The sequence below is a fragment of the Zeugodacus cucurbitae genome, chromosome 6, assembly GCF_028554725.1.
Source record: "Zeugodacus cucurbitae isolate PBARC_wt_2022May chromosome 6, idZeuCucr1.2, whole genome shotgun sequence".
In the NCBI taxonomy this organism is placed as follows: domain Eukaryota; kingdom Metazoa; phylum Arthropoda; class Insecta; order Diptera; family Tephritidae; genus Zeugodacus; species Zeugodacus cucurbitae.
In genome coordinates this window covers 47,707,755-47,733,872 of record NC_071671.1, presented here as the reverse complement: position 1 = coordinate 47,733,872, position 26,118 = coordinate 47,707,755, and the positions used below count along the sequence as shown (strand labels likewise).

At 35.1% G+C, this 26,118-nt stretch overlaps 5 protein-coding genes across 6 annotated transcripts in view; 3 read left to right on the top strand and 2 right to left on the bottom strand.

Moving 5' to 3' along the window:
* The window catches only part of LOC105216992 (tenascin-R), a 175,504-nt gene extending 173,250 nt beyond the window's left edge, over nucleotides 1-2,254 (top strand). For both annotated transcript variants that reach the window (XM_054234886.1, XM_011191789.3), the window contains exons 5-8: nucleotides 87-218; nucleotides 279-466; nucleotides 530-716; nucleotides 778-2,254. In XM_054234886.1, coding sequence (XP_054090861.1) covers nucleotides 87-218; nucleotides 279-466; nucleotides 530-716; nucleotides 778-975 — 705 coding nt within the window. In that variant the 3' untranslated portion in view covers nucleotides 976-2,254. The remainder of the gene's footprint in view (nucleotides 1-86; nucleotides 219-278; nucleotides 467-529; nucleotides 717-777) is intronic.
* A 1,661-nt stretch (nucleotides 2,255-3,915) lies between these two features.
* On the top strand, nucleotides 3,916-5,701 carry LOC105216995 (U3 small nucleolar RNA-associated protein 18 homolog). The gene is made up of 2 exons (XM_011191791.3): nucleotides 3,916-4,842; nucleotides 4,903-5,701. The coding sequence occupies exons 1-2, from the start codon at nucleotides 4,048-4,050 to the stop codon at nucleotides 5,629-5,631; spliced, it is 1,524 nt and encodes a 507-aa protein (XP_011190093.2). The 5' UTR covers nucleotides 3,916-4,047; the 3' UTR covers nucleotides 5,632-5,701.
* Nucleotides 5,629-7,124, bottom strand: LOC105216993 (nuclear pore glycoprotein p62). The gene has a single exon (XM_011191790.3). The coding sequence runs from the start codon at nucleotides 6,966-6,968 to the stop codon at nucleotides 5,745-5,747; it is 1,224 nt and encodes a 407-aa protein (XP_011190092.1). The 5' UTR covers nucleotides 6,969-7,124; the 3' UTR covers nucleotides 5,629-5,744.
* A 541-nt stretch (nucleotides 7,125-7,665) lies between these two features.
* On the top strand, nucleotides 7,666-18,635 carry Khc (kinesin heavy chain). Its single transcript, XM_011191792.3, has 4 exons — nucleotides 7,666-8,344; nucleotides 15,400-15,859; nucleotides 15,936-17,809; nucleotides 17,874-18,635. The coding sequence occupies exons 1-4, from the start codon at nucleotides 8,198-8,200 to the stop codon at nucleotides 18,324-18,326; spliced, it is 2,934 nt and encodes a 977-aa protein (XP_011190094.1). The 5' UTR covers nucleotides 7,666-8,197; the 3' UTR covers nucleotides 18,327-18,635.
* Nucleotides 18,636-23,236: 4,601 nt separating this feature from the next.
* On the bottom strand, nucleotides 23,237-25,922 carry LOC105216997 (protein arginine N-methyltransferase 5). Its single transcript, XM_011191793.3, has 6 exons — nucleotides 25,370-25,922; nucleotides 24,857-25,301; nucleotides 24,632-24,797; nucleotides 24,409-24,571; nucleotides 23,799-24,346; nucleotides 23,237-23,739 (listed from the first exon to the last, which is right to left on the bottom strand). The coding sequence occupies exons 1-6, from the start codon at nucleotides 25,764-25,766 to the stop codon at nucleotides 23,584-23,586; spliced, it is 1,875 nt and encodes a 624-aa protein (XP_011190095.1). The 5' UTR covers nucleotides 25,767-25,922; the 3' UTR covers nucleotides 23,237-23,583.
* Between the last annotated feature and the right edge of the window lie 196 nt (nucleotides 25,923-26,118).

The window sequence follows — 26,118 nt, the reverse complement described above, 5'->3', positions numbered from 1 at the left end:
GTTATATCATTAATAATTTTTGTTGATCGTTTATTTTAGTTTTTACACAATTAAGATGTTTTCTAAATTTTAATTATTATTTTCAGGGTTTCTCTTGTGTTGACCTCTTGAATGCTGGCATGCGTCAATCTGGTGTGTTCTATCTACAAATTCGTGGTACAACCTATTGGTTTTTAAAGGTGTTCTGTGAGCAAGAAGTTACTGATGGCGGTTGGACGGTGATTTGTGAAACTTTATTTAGAATAATAGTTTCTAATCATTTTGTTTTTTATTTCAAGGTTATACAAAGGCGCGATGACTTCGGTGAGCCGCGTGAAAACTTCAATCGTGACTGGGCTGACTATAAGAATGGCTTCGGTGATCCAGCAAAGGAATTTTGGTTGGGTAATGAGAACATTTACATGCTCACCAATAATGAGGATTACGCGCTGCGTGTAGAGCTTGAGGACTTTGAGGGCAATAAGCGGTAAAACGTTATATTCTCTCAAATATTAAAATAAATTATTAAATATTAATTATCTTTAATTAGATATGCACAATACTCGCATTTCAAAATCCACTCAGAAGCTGATTACTATAAATTGGAGATCGATGGCTATGAAGGCAATGCTGGTGATTCGCTTAATGATCCATGGTACGGTTCTAACAATAGTCCTTTCTCGACTTATAACAGAGATAACGATCGGAGCTCACTGAATTGTGCTAGCATGCTGAAGGTAGAAACACTTTAATCCACATCTGTGCCATTTATTTCATATTTTTTTTAATTTTTTATAGGGCGGCTGGTGGTGGAAGTCATGCGGTCGCGGCCTAAACGGTCTCTACTTACATGATCCACAAGATTTGACCGCACGCCAAGGCATCGTTTGGTTCCGTTGGCGCGGTTGGGACTACACACTCAAGAAGGCCACGATGATGATACGTCCACGTGCTCCAACACCAATGGGTAGTACAGCGTCGACTTCATCTTCATAAGGGCAGAGTGAAGTACTCGCAGCTAGTTGGAGGCGTAAATTGTAGCCGAAAGCAACAATTGTTTTCATACACGTAAAAAATCAACCGCAAAGCAGTTTCAAATCAAATAGTTTTAAAAGCAGCGCGTTTATTTACGAAACGAAACTTGTTTCAAGTGTACAGTTATTTTTCAATTGAAAGCTCCTGCACTATGGAATTACAGCGGAAATACGAAAACTTGCATGCGCTCCCGCAAAACATACAAACTATACGCAAACATAACACATACATAACATACATTTGCATATAAAATGTAATTGTACACCATTTTCGGGTTGATTTACTTTTGGTTTTGAAATTATTATTACGTTATTATTTTCGTTTTTTTTTTTATTAGTTTTCGTTGATAGCCAATTATATATACGTTTACATCCTTATTTGTTATTTGTTTTACAGATATTAACTTATTTTATCATACATAAATGCATAAAATACATATGTACATTATTTTCGTACATGCATAGAAACATTATTTTAAAATAACGTTAAATATATACATAAATGTATATATATATTTAATATTGGAAAGTATTCAATTGTTAACACAACAATTGCCAAAATTCATCAACGCATCGGACTTTGTACAGAATTCTATGCATGAAAATTCCTATTGTAACGTAGCGCGCACTGCGTAACGTATCGTAAGTGCCTGCTGTAACGTTAGCAATATTCGAAAATCGAAAAGTTAAAAACAAAAATTGGCCGGTTATGTGACAATATTTTGCCTATCATTAATCATGCACCACTAAATTTTAGTTACATTGAAACATATTTTAAAATGAAAACTATATGCAGTTAAATATTTAAGTAAAACAAACCAACTTCTTTACGTAATTGCATTAACTAACTGTCAAACATCAGTTTAACTCTACGAAAATTGAAATTTTGTTTCTTCATTTTATAATTTTTCACATTTCGCGTTACAATTATGTATAGCAACTTCATAAATTTAATATTTAAACTCAATTCAGTTATCATATTGTAAATATTATTCCTTTTTCATATCGTCAACATATTTTATGACTTCGCATTATTTCTTTGTTTTTGTCTATTTTACCAGTTATCATTACAATTGTTTGGATTTTTTCTTACATATATTCATTGTTATTCATATTTATGCAATCAATCCAAAAATGTACAGAACCTTCTAAATACTCGTAAATAGAATTCGTAATGGACAAAACAAATATAGTATTTGTAAGAGATTTTGTAGACAATAAATAAAATAGTTGTAAAAGAATCATGTGTATTGAAATTACTAAGTCATTGCTGGTGAGTAGATATTGTTTTAATTATTGGTTAAATATTAAAAAAGTTGAACGAGGGGTATGTATCTCTTTCGTACTCATAATTTACAACTATTGACTTAATTTTTTACTTTGATGAAGCTTTTTTGAAGAAAAGACAAGAAAACATATGAAAATATAAAATAAATTATGAGGAAGAGAGAAATCTATGATTGACAAGAGAGGAACTGAAGAGAATGTTGTTGAGAAACTTCAATCCAATAAGAAATTAAAGTAAGACCACGGAAACTTTTTACTGGATAGGCTAAATTCATCCTTATCCAGAAAAAAAATTACAAATTGACAATTGCTAAAATTATACAATTGACCTAACCTATGTATTCGCTGTGAAAACTACTCCTCTAATTTTTCTTTAACATGGTTAATCGAAAAGGCTCGTCTCCTAGAACTTTCGTTAAATGGTCTTTTTAGAATGGGGCTGTCACACTATAAACATAGTATTTGCACCGATATCTTCACTAGTACTTACTTTATATATTGTAAAGTAAACGATTCAGATCGTCCACAAAGTTCGGGTATATAGGAAGTAGGCGTGGTTGTGAAGCGATTTGGCCTATTTTCACAACATATCATTGGGATGTAAGGAAACTATTACAAACCAAGTTTCATTATTATGAAATCGGTCGAGTAGTTCCTGAGATATGGTTTTTGACCCATAAGTGGGCGACGCCACGCCCATTTTCCATTTTGTAAAAAAATCTGAGTGCAGTTTCCATCTGCCATTTCTTATGTGAAATTTAGTGTTTCTGACGTTTTTCGTTAGTGAGTTAACCCACTTTTAGTAATTTTCTACCTAACTTTTGTATGGGAGGTGAGCGTGGTTATTATCTGATTTCTTAAGTTTTTGGACTGTATTAAGAAGTGGAAAAAAACGACTGCAGAAAGTTTGGTTTATATAGCTCTATTGGTTTGCGAGATATGTACGTGACGGAGTCACGCCCACTTCCCCAAAAAAATTACATCCAAATATGCCCCTTCATAGTGCGATCCTTCATACCAAATTTTATTTCCATTGCTTTATTTATGGCTTAGTTATGGCACTTTATGTGTTTTCGGTTCTCGCCATTTTGTGGGTCCGATTATGCCCATTTTCGAAAGCAACCTTCCTATGGTGCCAAGAAATAAGTGTGCCAAGTTTCATCAAGATATCTTAATTTTTATTCAAGTTACAGCTTGCGCAGACGGACGGACGGAAAGACAGACATTCGGATTTGAACTCCACTCTTTACCCTGATCACTTTGGTATATATAACCCTATATCTAACTAGTTTAGTTTTGGGTGTTATAAACAACCGTTATGTGAACAAAACTATACAACTCTCTTTAGCAACTTTGAGGCGATAGTATAAAAAATTAGGTCCTAAACTCTAGAGATAAATGTATTATTACTTTTTCCAATCACCCAACTTTGTAAAAACACAGTTCCAATTATTTGAAAAGTTTTCATTAATAACTATTGAAAGAATATTAAATTTAAATTAAAAGCAATAACTTAAAAAAATTAAACAAATGAATTCATACCGCCTTATTGATTAATTAAAAAATAATAAATTATTGGCACCATCCTAATTATATTGACTTCACTGTATTCACAAGTTCCACACACGTGTGTCAGTTGTCAAAAAACCAAAACAAAAGTTTTGTGGGGCAGGTTTTCAATAAATTTAGCCGTAAAAACTTTATTAGCTTTATTTTTTAATAAATTGGTCATTGAACGAAAAATAAAATGAGTGACAGTGAAAATGAGAGTATTCAGGATCTGCTCGAATGTGCTGAAGAATACGAAAATTTGATGCGTGAGAAATTGAAGGCGGAAAGCACAAGCAACGAAATTAAATATTCTGCACCAACGAGCAATAAAAAACCTGCCAACGATGACACCCAGGAATTGCCCATGGAAAAGGTCATATTCGGTGATCGAAAAGGCTTGCTGGAGAATTTCGCTGCAGCCGTTGATGATGCCCAAAAATTCAATAAAAAGGAAGTGGCAAGCGGAGATGAAGAGGACGACACAAAAGATAGTAGAAAGCGAAAACCCGCCTGGATCGATGAGGATGACACAGATATAACATTAGGGGAAGTGAAACGTCCTACACGTTTCTCTGGTCCGCAGGATCATTTGCGTAAAGATAAATCGTACAAGGAATACCTGACTGCACGTTATGTGCGAACAGTACCACAACCAAAATGGGCAGAGCTAGACAACAAAACAGTGTCGGAGGATGCAGAGGACGAGGCACTGCTGCAGACTGTTGGTTTTGTGGCTAAACCAGACACGAACACTTTAAGACAAACGCATATAGATATCAAACGTTTGAAAGATTTAAATCGCGCATCATATGCCGAAGGTTCTATTACCAGTATACAATTTATACCAAAAAGCACAGCGACATTGGTGGCAGGTACATCGGGTATAGCAACCATATACAGCATTGATGGTGTGAAAAATGAAAAGCTACACAGCATACGTTTTGAGAATTTCCCCATAATGTGTGCGCGTTTGAAACCTTGTGGCACGAAGGTTCTATTGTTTTCTTTTTTTTAACAAACCAGATTTTATTATTTTTGATTTTGCTTACAGGCTATTTTTGGTTCTACAAAGCGACATTATTACGTTTACGATCTTTTGACAGCGCAGGAAACGCGTTATAAACTGCCCGAGGATGTTACGACGCTGCGCAATTTTAGAATATCTCCTTGCGGACGTTACATGGCCGTCGCTGGTCGTTTCGGCAACATGCATCTATTCGATGCCAAATCTCAGGAACTTATACACACATTCAAACAAAATGACGGTGTTGCTTCCATATGCTTTACCGCCGATTCTAAAAATATCATTTGTAATTCGTTGTCTTCCAAGATCAACATATTCTCATTGACAAAGCAACGTTTGGCGCATAGCCTCATTGACGACGGCTGTTTGAATGGCAATGCAATGGATTTATCGTTGGACCAACGCCTCCTAGCGACTGGTAGCAGGGAGGGTGTGGTTAACGTTTATGACTTCCAAAAACTTCAACTAACTGCCACACCGAAGCCAGAGAAGACGTTTCTCAATTTACGTACAAGCATTTCAGATGTGAAGTTCAATCACACTGCTGAAGTTTTGGCTATGAGCTCCGTGGAAGTGGCGTCCGCGGTTAAGTTGGCACACTTCCCTAGCGCTACAGTTTTTGCCAATTTCCCCAGAAAGGATGATATTGGCAAAATTCGTGTTGTGGAATTTTCACCTAACAGCGCATATTTGGCGTTGGGCAGCACAAACAAACAGGCGACTTTGATGCGGCTGAAACATTACAAATATTACTAAGTTCATTGTTTGATTTATTTGTAATTTTTACAGAAATTAAATAAAATAACGTATTTTATAGAAAAATGTATTTGTATTGAGAAAAAACTTGGAATATCATTTAATAACATTAATCAATTGTAGTAAGCGGAACGGAAGGAGCGTTCCGATTCGCGTTTAAACGATTCGTGCATCTTCGTAATATCATCGAGCTTGTTTGAAATATTAGTTGTAGATGACTCGATCCATTGTAACGAGCTCATATGCGCGTTTAATATTTTGCCAATCTGTATAATTGGATCTGTGCTATCCTGGCCTTTATTGGCCTCGTTTAGATTATCGATGATTTCTTTCAGATCTTCTGACATCTGTTTCAATTGGGTGTCCAAATTTTCAACCAAGAGATATGTTTGACTTCGCTCCACATCAACTTGTGGCAACTTCAGGAATTCCTTCTGCAGTGGTACAATACTTTCTTCAAGTTCTTTGTGTTGCGTGGCTATGAATTCCAACTCCTGTTCCAACGTTTGCTGATCTGATTTCACCTTTTGTACAGCATCATTCAACTCGAGTATTTTATGATTATTACTAATCAGAATTTTATCCCACGCATTGATCTGTGTCGCCTGATCGGCGAACACTTTTTCTTGCTCCTCCAACTCTAAGGTCCATTTATTGATGTGTTCCTCCAACTGATTATATGTAAGGTGTGAAGCATTTGCTACAGCTGCTGATTCTGTCGTTTTTGTTGCAGTACTGAGGTTTGCAAAACCACCTGTGGCCGGCGCAGTTGAAGTACCTAATGTTCCCAGAGTTGGCAAAGCAGCCGCCGTTGTCTTAGCAGTTGTCAATGAGAATGCCGGTGCTGCGGCTACGGATGGTGTTGTAGTGCCGATCGCTGTGGTTGTACCTGCAGCTGGCGTAGCGCCAAAGTTGAAACCTGTTGCAGCAGTGGTTGCGCCTGTAGGTTGGGCAGCACCGAAACCAAAACCCAACGACGCAGTAGTTGCTGGTGCAGCAGCAGCGGGAGCAACGGCTGCTGAGCTAACTGCTGGTGCACCAAAGCCAGAGAAGCCAGTGGTTGTAGTTGAAGCTGCAGGTAAAGCGCCGGCTGTGCCAGAGGTTGTCGTAGCTGCGCCAAGAAAGCTGCCACCAAATCCAACAGCAGCGGGAGCAGCCATAGATGTTGCAGCGGGTGCTGGTGCGCCAAATGCCAAAGGTTTTACAGCGCCTGCGTCTCCGCCACCAGTGGCGCCAAATGAAAAAGATGCCGGTTTCGCTGCTCCGGCTGCTGTTCCCAGCCCAAACGAGAAACCAGTGCTCGCGGCTGTGGTTGTTGCGGGTGCTTGGAAACTCATGGATATAGAAACTACAAACTTCTTGAAAGTAGAATTTGTTTAATCACAGAAAATTTATTATAAATTAATACGTTTAACGTGTGTTTTGCTAAATTTGACAATGGCACGAAATAATCAAAACGAGGGAATTGTTAGAATTTGACATTTTTGACACATTCCTTGGTACAGGGTGGTGATTTGGTGTAAGTACTTTTGAAACTAAATAGAGGAGAAAACAAAAATTTATGCAGGTTATTTTGAAATAATTAAAACAACTTCATAAAAATGAGTGTTACAAATAGCTATTGTTTCTTAAACTCTATTGTATTATAGCTTATAAAATATTTTTAATAAATTCTTTAGTGCGGCATCTTTTTTAATGCCAGCTGATTTTAAACTACGTCCGTTGCGCGAAAGAGATGGCTGATATAATCTCTTTTGAACTTGTGAAGAGCGGTGAATGACAAAGTGCAAAAATGATGGGGTTGCCACATTATTTCAAAGACTTGTTCATATGTACTAATTAATTATTATATTTTACTTATTTAATTTAAATGTATTCATAAAAAAAAATATATAATAAATTGTTATTGTAGTTCTAAAAACAATACCGCTTAATTGTTAGTATAGGAAAATATTTAAATTGTGTCAGAAGGAATTAATCTGTTAACACATTTTTGCTGTCAATTGCTGTCATCTTTCTCGGTTGCGTTGCGAGGTGTGTATTTGTCGTCTCGTCTTCTGCTGTTCGGTTCGGTTCGGTTTGACGAGCAAAGTGAAAATTTTTATATTTTTTAACAATTAAAAAATTTGAAAAATTTTCCACTAAAACCTTGAATAAAGGGTATTCTTTGCTATTATAAATTGCATTTTTTTATTCAGAAAATTTAACGCGTCCATTCCGTTGTGTGATTGACGTGTGAAATTGCATGTGTCTGCGGCTCGGTGAAGCAAGCAGCAAACGTCGTCGCAGTTGCAAAAAGCAAAAGGCAACACCAGTGAAGTAAAAAAATACAAAATTAAAGAAAGGAAAATTTAAAATTAGGAGACAGGAGCGTAGCAAAAGTCAATAATTGTTAAATACAGTAATAATTTTCACTTTAGAGAAGTATACAATTGAAAGAAAGCGAAAGGCAGTGGAGCGGTGCTAATTGGAAGTGTAGTTGCAACGAAACCAATTTGAAATATTTATTGGATAAGCTTCATAGATATAGATTAACGGTTCGGTCAGTACCGTAGCAGTCGTCAAAATGTCTGCTGAACGTGAGATTCCAGCGGAGGACAGTATCAAAGTGGTATGTCGTTTTCGTCCATTGAATGACAGTGAAGAGAAGGCCGGCTCTAAATTCATCGTCAAATTCCCAAACAGCACTGAAGAGAATTGCATTTCCATTGCGGTATGTAAATTTTGTAAATATTTGATTAAAACTGAGAATATAAAATATTATTACATTTATGCATATAAATAAGTTTTGTGTTTGCAAAAATAGTCATATTCAGCCACCACTCCCGCTACACTCCTTGGTCGATGACGTCATTTTTACCCTATTCTACCCTAAAACAAATACATAACACAAGGCAGAAGGTTTATTGTTGGGTGTTGCCACCCCACTTTGTAAAATTTCATAACAATGATGATGGTATTCGATTCCATATATCTGATCGAGATTTTATTAAATCATTGTTGGGACAAGATTATGTCAAACAAGTTTTGAAAAATTTAATATTTTTTAAGTTTTATATGTATGTAGACGGGAAATAATTGTACATATTTAGTGTCACAGTTTAAAGTGGTTAAAGTACTATATTTTATTGCTTTTCTATAAAGCTCGTTTGAAATTTTTTTTGGTTGGTTTTCTAACATTCTAAAATTATATCGTCATAGTAAATTTTTAGTAAAACGCACTAACTATTTTCATAGTTTCTTTTCATAAAATTTAAACCGGCTTTTTTGCACATATTCTATTTCCATTTAAAGTGGATCGTTTGTTCAATAATTCAATTCATTTTTAAACAAACGATTCACTCATTCATTATTAAATTTTAAGATAAATTAGTAAAAACAAAACAACAAAGAGCCATGTAAAAAATTGAAATCAAAACAAAACAGTTGCATCTAGATTTACAGCAGTAATCTTTGATAGAAAGAACAACATTCCAGTCATAAACATTTATTTTACCAATTTTCCGCAAATACTTCAGTCGACATCTTGACGTCGACCGAACAGCTGCTCCAAAAAAAAAAAAAACAAAAACACAAATAAAGAAAGAAATAAAATATATAGAGGCGATTAACCAATACTCTAAAAGCGAATGAGAGCACCACGCTAGAAAGACAAAAGCCGAAAGAGATGTGGACAGCAAAAACTGGGGACAGATGTAGGACGGAAGACAGAGTTGCGTGAATCTAAACGATTCATATACTGCTTACCGTCAGCGCTACCGATGCCATGGTCTTCGTCGTCTACGACGCTATATTGTCGGCGTCAGCGCCAACGCTACGATTTCAACCTCATACCACACAGTTATTGTGTTCATTGTGCCAAGTTATCCGCAACATGAACACTGTTTATGGCGCGTGAGTCATGCCCATACATCAGGAGCGACGACGGTGATGACTGCACGCGGAATTTTCTTACATATACATACCCATATGCCGGGTGGCATGGAATGGCGTGTTGGTAGCGTTAATGGTAACAGCAAATGGACAGCACAAGCAGCAAAAGTGCGCCACTGTAGGAGTAGGAATAGCATATGTAAATATACCTATATGTATGTTGGTGGATATACACATTTACCAATTACATTGTGTGTAGCTATCGACAGAATTATGCGCCAAGCAAGCATTTCGTGCGAATGAAGCACAAGTAGAAGTTTAATAATTTATTTAAACCTAACAGGCATTTTTGTTGCGATATGTGTAGCGGCACTACAGATGGGTCGACTTGAAGCGCAAAAACATATGAGTGCATGCTCATACTACTTGAATTTGGAGCACTTCTGTTTGCCATACCCACGTTGAAATGTGGACATACAATGTACGAACGTATTGAAACAAAAGACTCGTAAGTGTTTATTAGGGTTAATTTTATATGCAGGTGAAAATTAAACTGGAAATTTGTGTTTGTTGCCAACGATTTTCTGAGCAGTTTCTGTAATGCATAGTAAATGAAATGAAACAAGCAAGGAAATTCAAATGTAGTTAGGGCGAAAATGGAAAGGATATTTCTATATAAATATCCTAAAAAACTACTCTACATTGCCTCAAGAAATGGTATATGTATAGTGCTTTATATCACATTTCTGTAATGCTTCAAACAAGAGTATTCTAGGGATCATGTGGATTTCGCCCATCTTTCATTTATAAGCAGTGTTATGGACTCAGTCTGTGCTCAGCATGCTTCTTTAAACTATGTTTGGATTGTGAGTTCTTTGTTAGAAATTTATAATATTTACAAATGCAATCAGTTGCTTTTTCTTTGTTCAAACAGCAATAATGGCTTAACTTGCTATTGGCATATCAAATTTTTAATATACAATCTAATCACTTTCTTTCTTTCTTCCATGCGCATCAATATTTTAGTTTTATAATTTCTCTCCTTCAGTTGTGTTGCCTTCGAAAATATTCCACACTTCCAAGCGTTTAATTACACTGAAAAATGTGTGTTGCGCCAAATGCGGTCTTGCCGGCCGAGCAACCGCCTTTCATGTTGGCGCACAGCAGCGCCACATTTCTTTCTTTTATGTCTCGCTATAACAATGGCTTCGTGGATTTACCAATGAACTAATGTAGATATGTGTATATAAATATCTGTGTTTGTTTGAATGTTGATTTGGCAAACTAACCGCCAAAGCAGTCAACCATAAATCTATGTATACGTACAACTAGACAAAACGCTAATAAACTTTTACCCACAATATGATGTATGTTCAGACATACCGGCATACATATCTATATGGTACTTTTTCATATGCAACCACACTAACAAGCTATTGCCAATTACGAAAATGGTAATTAACTCCATCATCCATTGCCAACAGACTGGAGTACTGGTACACTCGTCACTGACTGGCGGTCGTCTAAATGACTGACTGACTCTGACTGACTGACTCTGACTGCCTACAGTCCTCATTGTGTTATTTAACAAATACACTTAGCTTTTCTAATATTTTCGTAGTTGTAAGTACTTTTTAATAATTTCCACATATTCGTTTACTTTGCAGTGCTTGCTGTTGTTGGTATTGTTGCTTTTGTTTTGTTTTTTGGTTAATAAAAAGTGCTTATTTTTGTTTATCATTCACACTTTGCCAACATCTCTTTTTGCAATAGCTTTACTGATCTGCTGCGCTGTTTTTCTACTTTATGCCATCTTTAAATAAAAGAGAGACAATGTTGAACGCACCTACATGCATATGTATGTTTGTATGTATGTATAACGCTTTTATGAATGATTTTAAAAATAGATTACTTGGCGTTTTACATGAACTCTCTGCGTGCTGCTTCCGTCATTATTTCTTTTAAATTTCTTCAGGTCTTTTCTCGCTTTGTTTTTGCTTGCATGTGTGTGTGTGTGTATGTGTTCGCTGTGTACTTTCTTGGGAGTTTTCTTAGCAACATAAAAACTTGACATCAATTTTCTGTCAAACGCCGGTGGCTTAAGTTTAAGAGTTGTTTCCCCTCTTAAGTAAACACATAAAAGCGAAAAATGTGTTGCTTTTGATGTTCTACATGTTTTTCTTGAAGTTCTTAATTGCGCTTAAAATAAACTAAGATTCTCGTATGGTGTCGTGCCTTTCTTTTTCTTTTTAAAGTAGTGTGACCAGTTATGTTATGTTATTTCTTCTATTTCTATTGTTCTTTTTTTTTGCAAAGGGGGTTTTTGTTGCGAATATGGCTCACTTGAGATAAGTTGTTAAAGAGCACACTTTGGAGAGCACTCAATGGTTAGATAACTCCTTTCTATTTACGTTTAACTACATATATAAAATTAAGTTAAGGAAAGGCTCGAGGTTTCAGGAGTTTCTAAATTGTTTATTTTTGGAGATTGTCGTCGGGGTTAGGGTTCTTTTTCATTATAATCACATGTGAAGGCGTGGATCGTGGCAACTAAAGCCATTTATTGTCGGTAAATGTTTTGCTTGATGTTCTGAAAGCAATTATGCTCCTGAACATTGTCTTCAACAAACATTTTATGTAAACTTTGAGCCTTTGAAGCTGTTCGAGAAGGTTGAAGGCGCGTAATAAAGCCCAAATCTCCATCTCATTTCTACTAGATACAACTTACTGAATATCTGTCTCTTTTTACTTGTTGATACATAATTTTGACATCATATTTTTCGCTTTAAATCTAATCTATATATTTCTCCAATTAAAATGTTATCATCAAGTCATATGTATGTGTGTCATTGTGGAAAAAATTAATTACCCAAACTATTCAGCTGTTGGAAAGTGCGCAAAAAGAGAACAGTTTTTTGCATATTGTTTCGATGAGTGTACATATGCATGAGCAATTAAAAATTTCTCGCACTCCAACGAAAGCACGTATGGCATACGTACTTTATATAAATACATGCGATTGTACAGGAATATTAATAATAATTATAACAATCATGGCAATATTAAAATAAAGCGAAAACCTCGAGCACACTTTCCACAATCTCACCACTTGTCAATTGTTGGGCTTTTGTTACTCGAGTTAAAACATGCTTAACTATTTTCATTTGGCACATGGCTCATTTGCTTTGCACTTCCTTTTGTTTGCAGTTTCAATGTTATTTAAATTTAAATTTCGCTTTTAATTTGCGTTATGGAAGTTTCTTAGTGCAATGAGGGATGGTTGAAAGAAATAGCTTTTGAATTTGAAAACATATAGAAATATTTAATTTAGAGTACCAAAAAAATTATGAAAATTTTAAATCAGTAACCCCTTAAGCTATAGCAACTATCAACTTATATTTGAATTCATGGTATTCGAATCATTTCCACAAAAAATATACTTTGCTACACAGTGTCTGCGTTACACTCGTTTTAATTATACCGAAATTAGGTAGTGTGTGAAATTATCACATAATTCCCTCAAACAAAAAAATTTCCTGGATTCTTATATGTTTCTTATATGCTGACGGTCGTTAGTTGATTGGTGAGAACATGACTTGGTATTTTTATATTTATGATCTAATTTCACATTGAAAAAGAAAACGAAACTCACTCATGTGTGTATACATTTTAGTCATTTCAATATACAGAATAGATGAGTCAAACCGTAACAATGACCAGCACAACGTGCGCGTATAACAGGGCTCAAGGCGGAACGACCTTTTCAATTATTTACCAAATTAAAATTACTTAAGCTAATTTGATTTTGTGTATGATAAATCTTACTATTTACAAGTGTGTATGTACATATACCAGACAAAGTCTAAAAATTCCCTAGACATACTATCACTTATTTGTTTTTAGTAATTAAGCAATTGTTTTATCTATTTGAGTATAAAGGGCGGGTTTTTCTATCGTATGCTATTTTGACGCTGACAGCTTTTACTCTTGTTATATAATATAAATATAATCATCTTGACCCATTTTCCATTTTTGCAGTTTTCATTTTTATTTGTCTAATATGGAATATGTTGCTATTATGTTGTGGCAGAAAACATTCCCCAATTAATATTGAGGAATGTTGCCGAATTGGCAGTCCTTGACCGATTTCGTAGACTCGACCGCCTTGAAAACTATGTCAAATATTTTAAGCTTCCGCGCGATATATTCCTACAACAGTCCATGCCATTGATCATTTGCAGGGCAAGTTCGATAATTATATTTTCAATAAAAGCTGCATTTGGTTAATTTTAAGATTGATTTTTATTTTGTTGTGCGTTCTATGACAACATCATATTTCTCCGCGTTGTGCTGTGTTAAATTTTATTTTTTAGCTCCATAAAATTCTTCATAGTATTCTATACTCTCTACTACAACTCTACATTATCTACGCCACACTTTATCCGCTTAAGTTGTATATTGATTTTTCTAATATCACATCGCATTTAATTTGCATTAAGTTTTGTTATTTACTTTTTTTCCTCTATGTACTTTTATTTCGTACTTTATCTGTGGTGAAATTTCCTTTTGGCAAGCAGCCAAAACTGTGTGTGTGCGTACGAAATTCCGGTCTGCTTGCCAATCAACTAACGTTTAGCGCAACTAATGTCTCTAACCCAAATTTGTTAGTTTTTCGGTTGATTCCTATATCAAAAAGGTTAACACAACAACAACAACAACAACAGCGTGCACAAGCAATCAGGTGCAAGTCGTTAGCGCATAAATTAATGTATAAATAACAGGAATATGATTGTGCGATTGATGGATGGCAGATTCGTACAAATATGTGGGTGTGGGTGTGTGTGTTTAGTAGAGGAACGTCAAATGTTTATTTTGAAAGCAAGCAAAACACAGAAAACCACTCACTATTATGCAAATATGTAATTCATCCAAGCGTTTAATTCATCTTTAGTGGTTGCATACTGAAAGATTAAAAAAAGAATTAAATCAAAAACGCATCACAATAATTATCCGAATATATCAACACACGCCCTTTCTCCCTTTGTCATTTTTAATATGGCATGTATTCGTATGAATTTCTATAACTATGAAAAGTAGGTCAGCAGGATGCATACGTTCACAACAAAAAGTAGTAAGGAGAAAAAACAACAACAACAACTTTGTACTGAACAAACCATCGTGGCATGTGCACATCGGTATTTAATGGAACTTTGTTTGCAAACTTTTGCTTTTATTTTTGTAGTTGACAGCTGCGCCGTGTTTGCCACCCACAACCATCCGGTTCACTAGTAAACTGTTGATAATAAATGGATTGCAGTTGGGACACGTTGGTGGCCTAGCACTAGATAGTTCAAATGTGTTAAATATGTGTGAATCGTTGCTATTCCATACTTTCTAATCACTTTAAATTCAAATGAAAGCTTGCATGAATTTTTACAGCGGTTTGTTTGTTTACTTTTTGTTGTGACAGTTGATGGCGGTGAATTTGCTTTGACAGTAAAAAAAAGGTTGGTTTACTTTCTTTGGTCAATTGATTTGATTTAATATTAAAATAAGTTTCGCGAGCGTTATTTTAAAATAATTAAATGTAGATCGCCTGCAAAAACAGTTCGATACAAGTAAGCAAAAATTACCTTAATTTACTTATATTTAGGCAAGCACTGTCACCATAGCAACATTAACGAAAATTACGTGAGTAAAGAGTTATTTTATTGATTTTTTGAGTGGTGGTTGAAGGGAGGAAGTAAATTATATTTACGACGTAATATTAGGCCTCACAAATTTTTATATCCAAAATAATATTTTCATTAAATAAATTATTTAATATCGAATGCAATTCAACATACTATTTATCAAAATTAATTTCCATTTCATTTCCATTTAACTCATCCATAGGGCAAAGTATACTTGTTCGACAAAGTTTTCAAACCAAATGCATCCCAGGAGAAAGTGTACAATGAGGCGGCCAAGTCCATTGTCACAGATGTGTTGGCCGGTTATAACGGCACAATATTTGCCTATGGTCAAACATCGTCCGGTAAGACACACACCATGGAGGGTGTACTCGGTGATCCTGTGAAACAAGGTATCATACCGCGTATCGTCAATGATATTTTCAATCACATCTACACAATGGAGATGAATCTCGAGTTTCACATTAAGGTCTCATACTACGAAATTTATATGGATAAGATACGTGATTTACTGGATGTCTCGAAAGTGAATCTGAGCGTGCATGAGGATAAGAATCGTGTGCCGTACGTGAAGGGCGCCACAGAGCGTTTTGTGTCGTCACCGGAGGATGTGTTCGAGGTAATCGAGGAGGGAAAATCGAATCGGCACATTGCTGTGACAAGTAAGTGAATGGAGTTAATATATATTTATTTATATTTACCGATATTTGAAATTAATTGAATTTTTGCTTTCTGCAGACATGAATGAGCATTCGTCGCGTTCGCATTCAGTATTTTTGATTAATGTGAAACAAGAGAATTTGGAGAATCAAAAGAAACTTTCTGGCAAATTGTATTTGGTGGATTTGGCTGGTTCCGAGAAGGTTTCGAAGACTGGTGCTGAGGGTACTGTATTGGATGAAGCCAAAAACATCAACAAATCATTGTCTGCCTTGGGTAATGTGATTTCCGCACTGGCGGACGGTAATAAAACGCATATACCGTATCGAGACTCGAAGTTGACGCGTATCTTACAAGAATCTTTGGGCGGTAACGCACGCACCACAATCGTAATTTGTTGTTCACCAGCTAGTTTCAATGAGGCTGAGACCAAATCAACATTAGAATTCGGTCGTCGTGCTAAGACCGTTAAGAATGTTGTCTGTGTCAATGAGGAACTTACCGCCGAAGAGTGGAAGCGACGTTACGAAAAGGAAAAAGAGAAGAATGCACGTCTCAAGGGTAAGATTGAGAAGTTGGAGTTGGAGTTGGCACGCTGGCGCGCCGGTGAAACGGTTAATGCTGAAGAGCAAGTCACTGTCGATGATGTCATGGAGGCGAGCACACCGAATTTGGAGGTAGAGGTGCCGGCACCTACTGCTGGTCCAGTGCCGGCAACACCGGCGGCCGGTCTCATGGTTGGCTCAATCAGTAGCGATGAGCGAGCACGTCTCGAAGCCGAGCGTGAACGCCTCTACCAGCAGCTCGATGAGAAAGATGAGGAAATCAATCAACAGAGCCAGTATGTTGAGAATCTGAAGGATCAGATTTTGGAACAAGAAGAGCTCATTGCTAATGCGCGTCGTGAATATGAAGCGCTGCAATCGGAGATGGCACGCATCCAACAGGAGAACGAATCGGCCAAGGAAGAGGTTAAAGAGGTGCTGCAAGCACTCGAAGAATTGGCTGTCAACTATGATCAAAAATCGCAAGAAATCGACACCAAGAACAAGGATATCGATTCGCTCAACGAGGAATTGCAGCAAAAGCAAACATTACTCAATACGACAACGTCGGAGCTGCAGCAGTTGAAGGATATGTCAACGCATCAGAAGAAACGCATCAACGAAATGCTGACAAATCTTTTGCGCGATCTAGCCGAGGTCGGACAAGCTCTGGCTACTGGCGATTCAGGTGTTGATATGAAAATGAACAGCGTCACCGGTGCTGGCGATTCGACCAAGGTGGAGGAAGACTTCACCATGGCGCGCCTCTACATCAGTAAAATGAAGACCGAGGCGAAGAATATGGCACAGCGTTGCAGCAACATGGAAACGCAACAAGTCGACTCGAACAAGAAATTGTCCGAGTACGAAAAAGATTTGGGCGAATACCGTCTATTGATCTCGCAGCATGAGGCACGCATGAAGTCGCTGCAAGAATCGATGCGCGAAGCCGAGAACAAGAAGCGCGCGCTAGAGGAGCAAATCGATTCATTGCGCGAAGAATGCGCCAAACTGAAGGCCGCCGAACACGTGTCCGCTGTTAATGCCGAGGAGAAACAGAAGGCCGAGGAGCTACGTTCCATGTTCGATTCGCAAATGGATGAGCTGCGTGAAGCGCACACCAAACAAGTTTCTGAACTGCGAGACGAAATACTGGCCAAGCAGCATGAGATGAGCGAAATGAAGGACGTGCACCAGAAGTTGATTTTGGCACACCAACAGATGACAGTCGATTATGAGAAATTGAAGCAGGAAGAGGCGGACAAGTCCAACAAGCTGCAGGACATCATACTCACCAACGAGCGACGCGAGCAGGCACGCAAAGACTTGAAGGGGCTCGAAGATACCGTGGCTAAGGAATTGCAAACGCTACATAACCTCAGAAAACTCTTCGTACAAGATTTACAGGTAAGTGTTTACGATTATTGAATTCAGAAAAAATCACAAAATAACACTTCTTCACTTTCGACAGGCACGCATCAAGAAGACCGTAATCAACGAAGATAACGAGGAGGACGGCTGTTCATTGGCACAAAAGCAGAAAATCTCTTTCCTCGAAAACAATCTCGATCAGTTGACAAAGGTGCATAAGCAATTGGTGCGCGACAATGCCGATCTGCGCTGTGAATTGCCCAAGCTGGAGAAACGTCTGCGCACCACAATGGAGCGCGTCAAGGCGTTAGAGTCAGCACTCAAAGAGGCGAAAGAGGGTGCGATGCGCGATCGTAAACGCTATCAATACGAAGTGGATCGCATCAAGGAGGCGGTACGACAGAAGCATCTCGGACGCCGTGGTCCACAGGCACAAATCGCCAAACCCATACGCGCCGGCCAAGGCAACATTGCCATACGCGGTGGTGGTGGCGGCAGCGGCGGCGGCGTAATGGGTGGCCAGATGCCACAAGCAAGTGCTGTTAACTCATAAAGCGAGCAATGTGTTGCATAGAATGCTACGACATAATTATTTCTTAGTATAATACGTATGCTTTAAAAAAAGATAATGAAAATGAAAAAAAAAAACATTGCAATTTTCCAATGAATGATGCAAGCAAGTAACGGAAGTGCGAGTCGATGATGAAGGCGAATTAAAAGAAAGATCATAAATATTTTTTGTGGTGAGCGAAACAGCTGGAGCGCGCTTATTAAGAAAGTGGGCGAAAGCGTATAGCATGGTATAAATGAAGGTTTTAGCAATGTTGAAATGCATTGAAGCGTATCGTATTCTTAGCAAGTACATTATATAGAAATGGCGAAGCATATAACAAATGATTTAATATTTCTATTTAGAAAAAAATAATTATTATTTATTTTACATGAAACACATAATTAATTGTAATATGAGAAAGAAAACTAATGATATATAAAATATAATTTTAAACACAATACAAAGAAAATTTAAATGAAAAAATACAAAAAAAAAAAAACAAAAAACTACAAATAACAAATATGTATTTGTGCGTAATGTGTAGAATGTACGAACATCAGTTTTGGTTGCTATGAGTGAGGTATGTTTTTCTTATTACTATGATTTCTTAACGAATTCGTTGCACTACTTGCCAGTTGGTTTGTTTCTACTTTTTATGTGTTAGTTTTTCAGCTCAATGCGGCAGTGATTTTCACTTTAGGTAGTTGGTGAACCATAGTCTGCCTCCACGTTTAATTATGAATTACTTTGTTTGATTTCAACATTTTGAAATACTAGTTATGTTTCGTGTTTGAGGAATGCCATTTAAATTCGTTCAGCAAAAGCATAATTTTGCCTGGTGCAAAATTTCAAACAAATGTATTTTGCAGTGCTGAGTTCAAATTGTGCCTTTGGAGACTTGCTCAAATACCATCTTATAGTTTGGAAATTTTATACGACGCTTTCATTTTTAATTAATTTTTAAATTTTTGTATATATTTTTTTAATTAAAATTAAATGATTTTAATATAATTTTTTTAATATTTATTTTAATATTTTATTTAAACATTTTTTTAACTATATATTTTGTAAAGATTTTTTTACATAAATTTTTAACATATTTTTTATTCTTTTATATTTGTTTGAATTTCTTTGAAATAATTTTTTAATATTCAATTTATTTTGTTGCCTTTTTTCTGTTACTTATTTTTAATTTAGCTTTAGTTTAATGCGATAATTTTTTTTATTATTTTTTTTTAATAATTTTTTTTATTTTTTTTTAATAATTTTTTTTATTTTTTTTAATAACTTTTTATTAAGTTTTTTTAAATTTGTTGTAATAATTTTATTTATTTATTTATTATTTTTTTTAAGAATTTTTTTATTTGTTTATTTAATAATTTTATATATTTTTTTTATTTAAAAAATGTTATTTTTATTTCTTTTTTATTTTTATTTCTTTTTTATTTTTATTTTCTTTTTTTTTTATTTTTTAACAATTTTTTTATTTTTTAACAATTTTTTTTTATTTTTATTTTATTTTTTTTTATTTTTATTTTTTTTTTTTTTATTTTTATTTTATTTTTTTTATTTTTTAACAATTTTTTTATTTTTATTTTATTTTTTTTATTTTTTAACAATTTTTTTTATTTTTTAACAATTTTTTTTATTTTTATTTTATTTTTTTTTTATTTTTTAACAATTTTTTTTATTTTTATTTTATTTTTTTTTTATTTTGTTTTTTATTTTTTAACAATTTTTTTTATTTTTATTTTATTTTTTTATTAAATTTTTTTTTTATTTTTTAATAATTTGTTTATATTTTTTTAAATTAATTTTTTGTTTTTGTAATAAATATAATAATTTATCTATTTTAAAATTCACTAGTAATGGCAACTAAAAGTACTGATGTGTTGGTAACACTCAAAACTCAATTCAATTGTTACATCATGACGATTTTATATACTAAGCTGTCTTAAGAAAGTATATTTGTTTGCAAAGCAATAAGTATACAAACATAACTCTATGCATATATTAGTTTTTTTATTGAAATTTTAATTTTCCTATTTATTGATCTAACTAAGTGGTCATAAAATTAGTTCCGCTTGAATTTATTTCGCTTATGCTATAACATAATTGCCTTCGCTTTATTAAAAGAAAACATTTTTAATTAGCTAATAATTGTAAGCGCTCGAAATGAATTTCTAACAAATTAATAAAATGCTGTTGGAGTTTGGCTTTGTAAAGATTTTCAATAAAAAAGCTGTGCTTTAACTGTTTGCTTCTTAACTGAGCTGCTGCTAATGAATTTTTGCAGAGAAAAGTTTAAAAATTTATACTAAAAAAATCATGCTTTGTTAATTTTGAATTCTAAGCAATTTTCTGTTTACGCAACATGAATATTGTAATGCCGAAAATAACAAAATAAATAATACTGATTAATCTAAACACACTAATAAATGAATCAATGAAATCTTGTGTATACTTTTTTTATATAAACAAATAAATTTAAAAAGTGAAATATTTTAAAAAGCTAACACTAACAAAATTTTCATAAAAAAATAAAAATAAATAAATAGTAGTACTTTCAATTAAAAATATTTAACAAAATAATAACAACAAATTGGCACAAAAAATTAAATTGAAATTGACATTTAATTACCTAACTAAATAAATGAAACAACAATTTGGCGCGTCTACACGCTCTGCTTACGTAATTTCAAATTTTGCATTGTAATGTATACGTAAGTTCAAATAAACAGATTTACACTCATATAATACAAACAAAAGAAAAAAAAAAAACAAAAAAATAAAAAAAAAATTAAAAATAAACTACTTTGAAAATATAAATAAAAACAAAGAAAAAAGTTTATTTATGCGAATTAAAATTATAAATTATACCAGCAGCGTTTAGATGCGATGTGCTTTCAAATAACTTTACGCAACGCCACGTTGTATTAATTGAATATTTATATAGAATAAAAGCAAAAAAAAAAAATAAGTGAATGTGAATGCAAAATAATTAGCGAAATGTGGAGGCGCATATAGCACAGAGTAACCGGAACACCCGCCTTGTCTAGCCATACGGGCAACGCGGACGTGTTGTGCACAATGTTTTTTGCTAATGCATACAATAATAATTACGGATTATGTGCATTCATAAATACATATATATTTAGTGTATATATATATATATATATGAACTAACGCGTTTCTTAATACGAATTCATTCAAAGTTTGAAATACTCTGGTATATGAATAATTTGCTTATTAAAACATTTTAAACAAACACACATTCACACACTCACAAAGGCACACGCAGAAAATTAAATAATAAAAAAGTTGTAGAGCTACTATGAAAATTGAAATGAGTAATCATAACAGTAATTAACGGAAACAGTAAAAAAAGAACGTCTAAATAGTAGTTATATACATATATACATACATATATGTATTTACATATATACAAATATAAAATGATCTAAAATATTAAAAAAAAATATATAAAATAAAACACTTGTTTTCATTAAAAGCTCGACATTTGTTGCTGTCCGCTGGCGTAGATTTGCCATTGAAAGTGATAGTTGAAAGCATGTACATATTTTAACTTCATGAGTCATAATGAACAAGTTCTATAGTCATATAAAAGTCGATCACCACTGGAGTATAGAAGCTCTTGGCATACCCAAATTCTTTGTGAAATTCATCCATCTAACACCCTAAGGCCCGAATCCATCGAAATAACCATGATAATTAATTGCTCTTTCTCAGGATGTTGTTGTTGTAGCGGCATAAAATATTCGCTAAATAATTTTGAGGAATGCCGTCGATTTGACAGTCCAAGGCCGGATTAAAAGCCCGGGTCCGTTCCGGTTACGTAGAACCGAGAGTCGTCTGAAATACACCTATCGAGCAGGATCTTGATAACTGTTACAACAACAACATCAACTAATGTGCAATACTTATCAGAAAATAATGAATGAGAAAAGGCTCCTGTCTGGACTAGATGATTTTAACAATCGATTTCGTTTAAAAAGGATCTCTAAAGAGGTTGACTTAAATAACTAACTACGTTTCTTAGAGAGGACATCAAAATTAAAGGAACTTCCAAGCCATTACAGGAGGAAGAAAATGGTTAAAAATTGATTTAAATTTAGCGCCTAAATAGGTAAGTATATCAGATGTCGGACTAGGCAACTAGACCTTAGGACTAGACTAAACTTGGATCCCCTCACACAACCATGCCTTCTTTGAATCACTCAATGGTCTTGATGAAATCAAGTACTTCTAAAAGTTTTATCTGTACAACTTCTGTGAAATCGTAAAGAAAACCGCGATCGACAGTTGTCATTCTTTTTTCGTATAAAACATTGTAGATGACACTATAGTTCACTTCTTCTTCTACTTCTTGGCAGCTTCTGCAGTGATCATTGTGTGTTACCCCCAATTTGTTGGCATATCTACCAATTAGACAGTAAGCACCTAAAAGTATGCAACATATAACAGAGTACATTTGTATTTCATTCGTATAAAGTATAATATCTTGGTGAGTAACGAATCGAACAAACAACTGAGATGAATTAAATATTGAAAAGAAAGCAAGAAGTGGTATAACTTTACTATCCATTAATATTGAATTCTTCTTCATAATAAATTTGCTTTCCATAAATTTTCAGCAAGAGATCCGAGTGGAAATATCATTAATCGAAGCACAAAAGATACCCAGATTTTCCCAGTTGCTTATCAGTTTCTTTATCTAAAATTTACTTTTATCTTCAATTTACTTTTTCCCATTAATCAAACTTTTTTTATTTTAACTTATGAATGCTATAAATGATGCTTACAATTGTCGAATGGTATATTTTCAATTACTCTTTACTTATTTATAACAATGCAGCATTAAATTAACAATTAAATAAAAGGACGCTATGCTTGGCATATATTTCAATATAATATTTCATTCAAAAAATCTGCGATTAGTGTAAAAATAAATGGAATTTATACAGTTTCTCGTTTAAGCCAGAAAAAAACTGTTTCAAGAATAAGAACAAAACAAGCACTACAAAAATTGGAACTGTAAAAACATATACATTTCGTAGCCAGTGCTAAACATTAATTTCCAGCAACTTAAAGTGTTTTCCTTTTAGGGCGCAATTTACTTTGGATACTATTTGAAAACGATTAATATTAGATATTCTCAGTTAAATTATGAATTCTTAAAGTTGGAGATGCCAATATTTTTTGCTTATAATATTTTGAAAACTGCCTTCTTAGTTGCCTACGTGCAGTAGATGGGGCACGAACGACCGCTATGATTGTGTATATGCGTGCGAAATGGCGAAGCCAAACACCATTCATACCAGATTTTCTGTTTTGTAACACAACGCCAAAAGTGGATCTCAATGGTTTGACCTTTCTTCACATCCATGGGTTCCTGAAAATGCCAAATAATATATTTTTTTTTATTTATTTATAAATCAGCAAACAACTTACCGCGAATGGGAAGTACATTGGAAACCACGAGAACATGCCGGGCGTATGCGTTTGCGGATTAATGCTCAGCTGTATATCTTTATAGAGCGTTGTGTCAAAGTAGCCCGCAATGCCCGTCAGCACACAATCCATTGTGACTTCGAAGCGCAAAACTTTATAGCGACTATTGTCAATGGGCTTTTGCGGATTTGGATGCACGAAATCGAACAACGCTTGTGGCAAACCGATATTGTAAATATTCTTGAGCAGCACAACAAAACCGCTTTCAGCATGTGTATGGTAGGTGGCTTGCTTTTGGCGACCATGTGTCTCGTGACGCAGCACTTGACGCACACCATTTAGCAGCTTCGAAGACATTATCGGGTTTATGTACGAGGTGGATTTACAGGGTATGCTTATGCCATCGGGTTTTAGTATCTTCTGTGCACAATCTAAGCACTCTGGTGAGAGTTCATTATCACCGAATGAGCCCAATAATTCGGAGACTAGAATGTCGGCTGGTTCGGGTGGCGAGAATTCTCGCATATCCTTGGAGAATATATGCACATCTGCAATTAAATAAATAGTAAGCAGTGTGCTTAATAAATAATATTAAACAAATAATATTCACCTTTATTGCTCCATAATTTTTTCGCTATCGCCGTTAGTGTGCGTATTGCATTCGGATTTTTCTCTATAATGTAGACACGCACTTTGCGCCCGGTATTTTCTGCAGCATTAAATGCTGAACGCACAAGTGGACCGCGTCCTGCGCCCAGCACCATAATAACTGTCTGTGTATGATAATTGTAAAAAAAAATATATATTTTTTTTAACGACATATTTTATTTTACCAATTTCTGTTTCTTTTCCGCATCGGATACACGGTCAAGCAGCGCCTGCTCGATAGCATCTTGATATAGCTTATATTTAGCCGGATCCTTTTCGAACACCTCATACGTGTAGCAGTCCAAATTGTCATATAATGGTTGCAGTGGCTCTTCCAGCACATCTTCGAAACTAATTTAAGACAATAAGTTAACAATTATTTCAACTCCGTAAGCTAGCATACAACTTACGCTTGCAATTCGTGCGTGTCGGTGTGTAGTTCTTGGAAACGAAGCATATACTCGGCATAGAGCTTCAGACTGTTATCATGCACATCGGACGAAATGATTACATTAATGCGTGCACGCATGAAATATGATAAAATCTCTTGCCACGCCTTTGGCAGCACTGGGTAATTTTGACGATTGCATATGAACATTGTTGAGGGCACTATAATTGCTTCGACTGGTTCGCCCATCCAACGACGCACTACTTCTAAAGAAGGACGATCACTTTCACTCAATTCGAGCACAACCTTTATTTTAGGATTGAAATCTGCCGCCCATCTGAAGTTGTTCCACCAGTGCCATGTATCTTGTTCACCAATGCGTTCCAATTCGTCATCATCAATATCACGTCGCCAGGTTGCCTGTGCCTCCTTGGAATTATACAACGGCACCTGTACGAGCAGCAAACCTATGCATATGCAACATGCACAGCAAGTACAGTTAGTTTTGAGTTGTACAAAAAAATTGAGCACTTACCCTTCACATTGCTGGATGCAATGCGTGCCATATTGAGATTACGTTCGGATTTTAAACGCAGCAATGTATAACCACCATATTGCAAATGTTCGGCCCACGAAATATCACGTTTGAGCACTTCTTCAGCATTACGACGGACCACCATATCTTCAGCATCGCAGTCCATGGTGTCCGAGAGCACATTTATAACTTTGCCATTCCAGTGATCTGAGGTGAATACCAAGTCTGGATATGTGAACTCCGCCTGTTTGTCACACATTGGCGGCTCCTGGTATTCTAATGGAATTTCGTTGGTGTTTATATGTGCCGCTATGACTGAATAACCGTTTTGCTGCGCCTTCTCCAAAAGTCTGGGCAGGCTTTCATTGCCCTCTTGTAGCAAACACATGTACGGCATTGTTTTCGCTTTGTTTTCTACACTATTAATTCTTATAACAATATATTCAACTTAAATCGAACGATTTCTGTTTTTCTAAACAAGCACCCACGTTTTGCCGGCTAGACGCCACTCCATTCACGGAAACTTGCGGAAAATAACAACAATAAACATGAGGGGCGAGCGAAAAAAATGAGAGTGGGTGGCCACGTTAGGGTTGCTAAGTCACAAATAGTTTTTGATGAAAAAATTAATGAAGTTTTGGGAATATAGTTTAAAATATATGGAATTCTGCTTTATTGAGTCATTGGCTCATTATTACAAATCTCAGGAGAGGTTCACACCATAATGTAATAACATTAAACATAATAAA

Excerpts from the sequence above, each read along its gene's own strand:
- Khc (XM_011191792.3), top strand. The coding sequence starts at position 8,198 with ATGTCTGCTGAACGTGAGATTCCAGCGGAGGACAGTATCAAAGTGGTA. Across the intron at positions 15,860-15,935 it reads TCGGCACATTGCTGTGACAA|ACATGAATGAGCATTCGTCG; the intron begins GTAAGTGAATGG and ends TGCTTTCTGCAG. Across the intron at positions 17,810-17,873 it reads TCTTCGTACAAGATTTACAG|GCACGCATCAAGAAGACCGT; the intron begins GTAAGTGTTTAC and ends CACTTTCGACAG.
- LOC105216997 (XM_011191793.3), bottom strand. The coding sequence starts at position 25,766 with ATGCCGTACATGTGTTTGCTACAAGAGGGCAATGAAAGCCTGCCCAGA. Across the intron at positions 24,798-24,856 it reads GACACGCACGAATTGCAAGC|TTTCGAAGATGTGCTGGAAG; the intron begins GTAAGTTGTATG and ends GTCTTAAATTAG. Across the intron at positions 23,740-23,798 it reads CAATGTACTTCCCATTCGCG|GAACCCATGGATGTGAAGAA; the intron begins GTAAGTTGTTTG and ends TGGCATTTTCAG.
- LOC105216993 (XM_011191790.3), bottom strand. The coding sequence starts at position 6,968 with ATGAGTTTCCAAGCACCCGCAACAACCACAGCCGCGAGCACTGGTTTC.
- LOC105216995 (XM_011191791.3), top strand. The coding sequence starts at position 4,048 with ATGAGTGACAGTGAAAATGAGAGTATTCAGGATCTGCTCGAATGTGCT. Across the intron at positions 4,843-4,902 it reads TGAAACCTTGTGGCACGAAG|GCTATTTTTGGTTCTACAAA; the intron begins GTTCTATTGTTT and ends TTTTGCTTACAG.